The 7,975-nt window shown below is 49.8% G+C and overlaps 1 protein-coding gene across 1 annotated transcript in view; it reads right to left on the bottom strand.

The window, feature by feature from the left end:
• Positions 1-1,001: 1,001 nt before the first annotated feature.
• Tbc1d22b (TBC1 domain family member 22B) overlaps positions 1,002-7,975 on the bottom strand; it is a 56,740-nt gene continuing 49,766 nt past the window's right edge. The window contains exon 13 of the mRNA XM_075979744.1: positions 1,002-3,028. Within this exon, the coding sequence (XP_075835859.1) occupies positions 2,900-3,028 (129 nt within the window). The 3' untranslated portion in view covers positions 1,002-2,899. The remainder of the gene's footprint in view (positions 3,029-7,975) is intronic.

Here is a 7,975-nt window from a genome sequence, read left to right as displayed (position 1 = left end):
TGCTTTACTTGGTTAGTGAATAAAGAAACAGCCTTGTCCTGGTTGACAGGGTGGAACTCAGGTAGGCAGAGAAAACAGAACTCAATGCTGGGAGGAAGAAGGGCAGAGTAAGAGACACTATGGATCCCCTGCCTGAGTCAGATGCAGGTTAGAATTTTATCCGGTAAGCCACTGCCGTGTGGCGATACACATATTAATGGAGATGGGTTAAACTAATATGTAAGAGTTAGCCAATAAGAACTTAGAGCTAATGGCCAAGCAGTGTTTTAATCAATACAGTTTCTGTGTGGTTATTTCGGGTGTAAGCTAGCCAGGCAGCCGGGACAAACAAGGGGCCTGCTCCACCAATACCGGTTCATTCTCTCACCTCCTCATGAGGTGCGCTCCTTCGGACATGAGAAATGCTCCACATGAAGGCTTTGACACAGCTGCACATGACCACGTGAGGTCACTCTGCCAGCACCCCCGGAGGAAATAGGTTACTCACTTGGCAGTCTCTTCCTGAGAGTAGGGGCTCAGCCTTTGCTGATGTCCCCTGGAAATGCCACTGGCCTATACAAGGCTTGACCCCATTTCTTTCATTTTTTTTTTTAGATTTTATTTATTGTGTATACAGTATTCTACTTGCATGCATGACTGCATGCCAGAAGAGGGCACTATAGATGGTTCTGAGACACCATTTGGTTGCTGGGAATTGAACTCAAGACCTCTGGAAGCCAGTGATCTTAACCTCTGAACTACCTCTCCAGCCACCCCCATTTTTTTTAAAGATTTGTGTGTGTGTGCACATGTGTACACATGTGAGCTACATGAGTAGTGCCTGCAGAGGGCAGAAGGGAGTGATGCCCCCGAGGCTGGACTATAGGCAACTGTGAATCAGCTGAGGTGGGTACGGGGAAGAAGAGTATACATTCCTAACCACGGAACCACTTCTCTAGCCCTTGACCCCTTTCCCACCCCCACCCCCAGCAAGAAAAACCCAGGGGAAAAGAAAAAAAGACACTTCATTGCAGGTTCCAGACCTCATGAGACGAAAGCTCACGATGGAGGAGGAAACACACCATTTATTTACAATCCACTCACTTTCTCCACAATTTCCCATACAAACATAAAACTAAAAAAATAAAACCACCACTTGGGAACACAAGTGTCTTTCTTTAGTTAATCTGTTTGAGGGAGGGCCATGAGTCCCCAGTCTGTGGAGACTACTGAGGCACACGGAAAGGTGGGTGGGGAACGGGGAAGAACGCCTGAGAAACAGCTTGGATGAGGGACCTAACTCACAAGGGCGAGGTGTGGCCTGCCGGTGGACTGACACAGGTAAGTGACCTCAGGGTGCCACCGAAAGGAACACTGCCTGGCTTCCCAAGTGGATGGATGGCTATTGGCCTCCACCCTGCCTTTCTCCACCAAACACCAAAACTCGAGCATGGGTCAGACACCTCACGAGCTGTGGGGAGTGTGATGGTGACAAGGGACACCTAGCGCCACTCTAGGAAGAGGCCCCCATCTTGGGGACACACAGGGATCCCTTCTCTTGGCACGGACTTGTCAGCCAGCCTCTGTCCTGACCACAGTGCTGACTTACACAGGGGAAGCCAAAGGATGGGGCCACAAAACCTGAGGGGGGGCTTCTGCCTCTGTGGTCCTTGCTGGGGAGGTGCTGGGGGTGAGTAGAAGGGAGCTCTGCCATGGAAGAGGGAAGGACAGGCCATGTGTTCAGAGGCCCAAAAAGGGACTGGAAACGGAAGGCGGAGACATTGACAGACAGCATGTCTGCTGGCCGCACCCTCCAGAGGGTCCCCAGGTCCCTCCCCTTTAAGCTACCAACCCAGCAAGTTCATCTGTGCTAATGACCTAGATTGCTTTCACATGTCAATGCACACTATAAATATAAAATCATATCTGCTACAAAGAGGACATAGATTTGTACACCTTTACCCATATACATAATAACACAATTTATACATAATATCTTGGAGTGGTTCACCCTGGAAAAGGGCTTGAAGAGGTGGTTAAAAAAAGAAGAAGAAGAAGAAAAAGAAAACAATAAAACAAAACCATCCTCTTTCTCCCTCCTCTGCCCTGGTCCCTCTCAAGGGACCATCAGATACTTGGTCCCTTCGGTCCTTCCCAAATAGTTCTGATGGGTTCGTCTGAACACAAATTCAGACATGTGGCAAAATGCTGATGGGCTTGCACACGCAAACACACACACACACCCGCGATCATTCGAGCACACACACATACACGCACACACACACAGACACATGCACACCATGTGAGATTCATAGGTGAGGAAAGGGGAGACGCAATCCCTAGCCCTTGCGTGTAGGCCTCTCCTCAGGGCTATGAACACGGTGTCTCCTCCACCTGAGAAGGAAGGGCTCACTCACTGGCTCAGCTGGGGCAGGGGGAGGCAGGGAGTGAGGGGGAGAAGGGTGGGTCCAGGGTCTTCGTCCCTGACCTGTGACCAGATCAAATGAGTCCCACAAAGCAACAGCACGAGAACGGAATACCCCATGCCGTGGGATGAGAATTTGTGTCTTTCCTGTTAAAAAGAAGAAAACAAAGTAAAAGAAAACCACACCAGCTGGGTCCTGGGCAGAGCCAGCGGTGCCTGGAGGGGCAGTGTGGGGCAAACCGGAGCCTCCTCTGTGTCCAGCGTCACCTCCTCCTCTGCCCCTCCACACGCACAGAATACTGACAGTGGTCCCAGACACATCCAGAGACACGACGTGGCGGATGCTGTGAAGTTAAGACCTGGGCGGTGGTGCCGGGGGTGAGCTTTGTACAGCAGGAGTGGTTCCTGGCCGGGGTCCACAGCTTGCACAGTGGCCACAGTGATGAAATTGCCATCAGAGATGGGGGCAGTCTGGGTCCCCGGGGGAGACAGCACCTATCGGCGGTAGTGGTTGGGGGCGTCTGCAAACATGTACTTGAGTCTGTATGCCTCAGCCAGCAGCAGCCCGATCTCCTCATTGCCCCAGTGGATCGTAGGCAGGTTCTGCAGCAGCATGAGGAGGCCCTGCAAGGCAAGGAAGGCCCTTCATCTCTTTACAGTCTGCAGCCGGAGGGAGGCCCAGAAGACCCTGCTGCAGGACCTGGAATGGAGCCCCCCTCCTGGGCCACATGAACCCCAGGGTCTAGCCTTTTGCCTCCTACACATCATGCAGCTCTGGGTCCCTTGCTCAGTCCAGGTGTTCAAATCCTCCAGAGTCTCCCACACACAACACTGCCTCTCCCATATATGATGAGCAGAGAATGACCACAGTAAAAAAAAAAGCAGAGGGTAAAATAAATACTCGCTCCCAGTTCAGTGACAGCCAAGGCTACACAGAGAAACCAAAACATGGGACTGGAGAGACAGCTCAGCGGTTAAGAGCACTGACTGTTTTTCCAGAGGACCCGGGTCCAATTCCCAGCACCCATATGGCAGCTAACAACTCTCTGTAACTCCAGGATCCAGCACCCTCACACAGGTATACATATAAGCTAAAACACCAATAAAATAAAATAATTTTTAAAAACCCAGAAAAACCAAGACAAACAAACAAAAACCACTGCTCTGGGGGCATCACTTTAGTCCTTTTCAATAGATCTGTTTCTTTTCTTTTTTTAGATTTATTTATTTATCGTGTATACAACATTCCTTCCATGTATGCTTACATGCCAGAAGAGGGTACCAGATCTCATTATAGATGGCTGTGAGCCACCATGTGGTTGCTGGGAATTGAACTCAGGACCTGTGGAAGAGCAGTCAGTGCTTTTAATCTCTGAACCATCTCTCCAGCCCCCATCTATCTGTTTCTTAATTGTACTTTGTTCCTTTTTCTTTTTCAGATTTTATTTATTTTGTTTTTTTGAGGCAGGGTTTCTCTGTGTATCCTTGGCTATACTGGAATTCACTCTATAAACCAGACTGAGAGATCATCTGTCTCTACCTCCAGAGTAAATCAGATTTTTTTTTTAATTTTTAAGTTTTATGTGCATTGATGTTTGCCTGCAAGGATGTCTGTGTGAGGGTGTCTGAAGTCCTAGAACTGAGTTACAGATGGCTGTGAGCCACTATGTGGATGCTGGGAATTGAACTTAGGACCTCTGGAACAGCAGCCAGTACTCTCAACTCCAGGCCCCAGATTTTGTGTGAATATGTGTGTGAGTATGTGTGAGTGTGTATATGAGTGTGTGTGAGTGTGTGTATGTGTGTGTGAGTGTATGTGTGTGTGAGTGTGTGTGAGTATGTGTGAGTGTGTGTGTGAGTGTGTGTGAGTATGGACCACCACAGAGGCTGTAGAGGGCACCAATCCTGTGCAGCGGGAGTTACAGTGGGTTGTGGGCCTCCTGACACGGTGCTGGGGTCCAGTCTGGATCCTCTGAGCGCAGGGCCTGCTCTAAACTGCTGGACCTTGCTCCAGGCTCTGCTTTATTTTCTGAGACAGGATCTCGTATATCCCAGACTAATATTGAGCTTGTTATGTAACTAAGGATGACTCTGAACTTCTGATCCTCCTGCCTCCAACTTGCAACCTGGAATTACAGATGTGTGTTCCACGTCTAGATTTGTCTGTTTCCTTTTTAGACGTTTTCATTGCGATTATTTCCTAAAGTAAGCACGTTTTTCTCCAGTGCTGGAAGTTGAACTCAGGGCTTCATCTATCATATGCTAGTTCTTTAATCACTTAAAAAGTATAGCCGGGTGGTGGCATACACCTTTAATCCCAGCACTTAGGAGGCAGAGACAGGTGGATCTCTGTCAGTTCAAGGCCAGCCTTGTCCACAAGAGCTAGTTCCAGAACAGGTTCCAAAGCTACAGAGAAACCCTGTCTTGAAAAACCAACCAACCAACCAAGTATAATCTTTTCTGGGCATAGTGGCTCACACTTGTGATTCCAGCACTTGGAAGACTGGCAGGAAAAAGGCCGCAAGACCCAAGTCAGCCTGGGCTGCAGAGTACAACTGTCTCAGAGAACTGTGGCCAACGACAGCCTTCCGGCTTCTTCTGTAGCATTCACGCTAAAACTGAAACAATACAAAGAAAACTAGTGTCGTGGTGGTGGTGGTGTGTGCGTGTGTGCATGCATATGTGAGAGAAAGAGAGAGAGAATTCTCATGGTTCTTTACTCAGCCTTCACAAATGAATATTTCAAAAGAAGCAATTGATCTACCCATCTTCCTTCCTTTTGTTAGATCCTTAATGGGTTCTTCATTTAAAATCATTCCTGTTGAGACTGCAGAGTTGCAACCCCTGCATTTAACGTGTCCCCTAATCTCACTGGGCACTAGCAGAATGTATTCACCTGCTACCAGCACCTGTCCCAAATGGTGAGTCCCAGTTCTCAGCTCTCTGTCAGGCTACTGCTCACTGCCTCCCCCTGCACACACATCCACACAGCCACACGCACTTGTTTCATGCTCATCGTGCCCCTGCCCCTGCACCCTTCCTGTCACGGGGACACCCGCGCCCCGGTCTCCACCTGCACCCTTCCTGTCACGGGGACACCCGCGCCCCGGTCTCCACCTGCACCCTTCCCGTCACGGGGACACCCGCGCCCCGGTCTCCACCTGCACCCTTCCTGTCACGGGGATACCCGCGCCTCGGTCTCCACCTGCACCCTTCCTGTCATGGGGATACCCGCGCCCCCGTCTCCACCTGCACCCTTCCCGTCACGGGGACACCCGCGCCCCCGTCTCCACCTGCACCGGTCCTGTCACCTGTCACCGGGACACTCTCTTCTCTACTTGGCAACCACTACTCAAGGCTTCAGCCCTGACCCCACAAACAACTCCATGGAGGTAGCCCTTGAAGGGACAGCATCAAAATAACAGTGAACATGGGACTTCAGTCATCAAATTACTGTTGCTGCTGCTTCATGCCCTGTCTGTATCTGTGTGTATATCTGTGCACCACGTGTGTGCCTGGTGCCTGCCGTAGGTCAAAGAGGACACCGGATTGCCAAGAACTGGAGATACAAGTTTTTAAGTCACCATGTGGGTACTGGGAACCAAACTGGAACATTCTTATTTTTCTAATTAAAGAAAGAATAGTCCTGGGGCTGGGGAGAAGGTGGTAAAGTGCTCCCTTGGGAAGCAGGAGACCCTGAGTTTGATCCCAGCACTGGGGGAAGCTGGTTAAAGTGGTGTGTCTATACTCCCAGCACTGTAGGCAGCAGAGACAGGACAATCCTGGGGCTTGGGGCCAAACAGCCTAGCCCAAACGGTGAGCCCTGGTTCTCAGTCAAAGAGCCTGCCTCAAGACACAAGGTGAGCTGGAGAGCTGATGCAGAGGCACTTGCTAGCCTCCCGGAAGAGCTGGGTTCGATTCCCAGCCCCTGCGTGGTAGCTTAAAACCGTAACTCCAGTCTCAGGGGACCCAATGCCCTCTTCTGGCCTCCAACGGGCATTAGGCACACATGACACACAAACATGAATGCAGGCAAACATTCACACATATGAAATAATAAATTTTCAAAACCAGAAATTAAACCAAGTGTGGTGGCATATGCCTTTAATTCCGGCAGGTAGAGCTCTCTAAGTTCAGACCAGCCTGGGTTAGACAGTGAGTTCCATAGCTAGTTCCAGGACAGTCAAGGCTACAAAAAGAGACCCTGTCTCAAAAACTTTCTTTAGGTTTGTTCATTCTGTGTGAGTGTGTACTTGAATGTGGAATGTGAAGGTCAAAGGACAGCCTTAGGACTAGCAGGTTCTCCCCTTCCACTGCATAGATTCCAGAGTTCGGTCTCAGTCAGGCTTGGCGGCAAGCACCTTTCTTTATCCACTGAGCCATCTCGCTGGCCTTCTTCACAGCCTCCTTAACAGAAACTTCTAGTATTTCCATAATGATTCCATGCTTTTATGTAACTTGCAAGCAAAACCAACCAACATGAGTGTTGCTCGGGAGAAGGGCGCCATTTCTGGGATGGGAGCCACCTCTGACTTCTAACTCTAGCTTTAGTAGAAGCTTTCTAGAAACTTCTCAATTCTATCCCTGGTCAAGCACAGAAAGAGGATTAGCTGTAAGGAGCCACTCTGCCACCTGGTGGAGCTCTTGGAACTGCAGCGTTCCACCTCTGCCTGCTCCCTGCCTCACAGCAGCTTAGCAGTGTTGAAAAAGTGAGAAACAGTCTTTCTTTCGATAAAAATGGTGAAACTGAATAACCACGGCAAGGGAGAGAGGTGCTGGTCACAAGTCAGGTGCGCTTAGCCCAGATAGCAGTCACTACCAGAGTCGGACTGAAGATTCTCTATAAAGCAGACCCTCAGGAGCCCTAAGCAGGATGCGCAGTCAGGTGAACTAGCACAGGCCTGGGCCTGTCTGCAGGGCAAGGCTGGAGGGAAGCCTGCAACTACCTTTCAGAGCTGAATGCAGAAGCGCCAGGCTCAGGCACCTGCTGGGAACCCAAGCATCCCAAAGAGAAGGGTACCGGACAAGGGCTGGAGTTGGAAACTAGACAGAAGGCCAGAGGAGCAAGCACTGGCTGCTCTCGCAAAGGACCCAGGTCCCAGCACCGATGTGATGGTTCACATCTGTAATTCTAGCTCCAGGGGATCTGATGCTCTTTTCTGAACAGCACAGGTACAGAAACACATGTGGTATATACAAACGTGCAGGCAAGACACTCACACAGAAAAATAAATCCAAATAAAAGCTTTTTAAAAATAATAAATCTTTTTTTTAAAGCTTTGTTTAATTTTCTGTATGAGTGCTCTGCATGTAGCTTGCATGCCAGAAGAGGGCATTAAATCCTGTTGTAGATGGTCGGGAGCCACCATGTGGGTGCTGGGAACTGAGCCCAGGTCCTCTGGAAGAGCAGCCAGTGCTCTTAACTGCTGAGCCACCTCTCCAGCCCATAATAAATCTGTTAAAAAGGAATTAAAAGCAAATGGAGTTAAAAGGTGAAAGACGGAGCTGGAGGGATGGCTCAGTGGTTAAGAGCACTGACTTCTCATCCAGAGGTCTTGGGCTCAATCCCAG

This window comes from Microtus pennsylvanicus, chromosome 7 (assembly GCF_037038515.1).
Source record: "Microtus pennsylvanicus isolate mMicPen1 chromosome 7, mMicPen1.hap1, whole genome shotgun sequence".
Taxonomy (NCBI): Eukaryota; Metazoa; Chordata; class Mammalia; order Rodentia; family Cricetidae; genus Microtus; species Microtus pennsylvanicus.
This window is presented reverse-complemented; position numbering and strand designations above follow the sequence as displayed.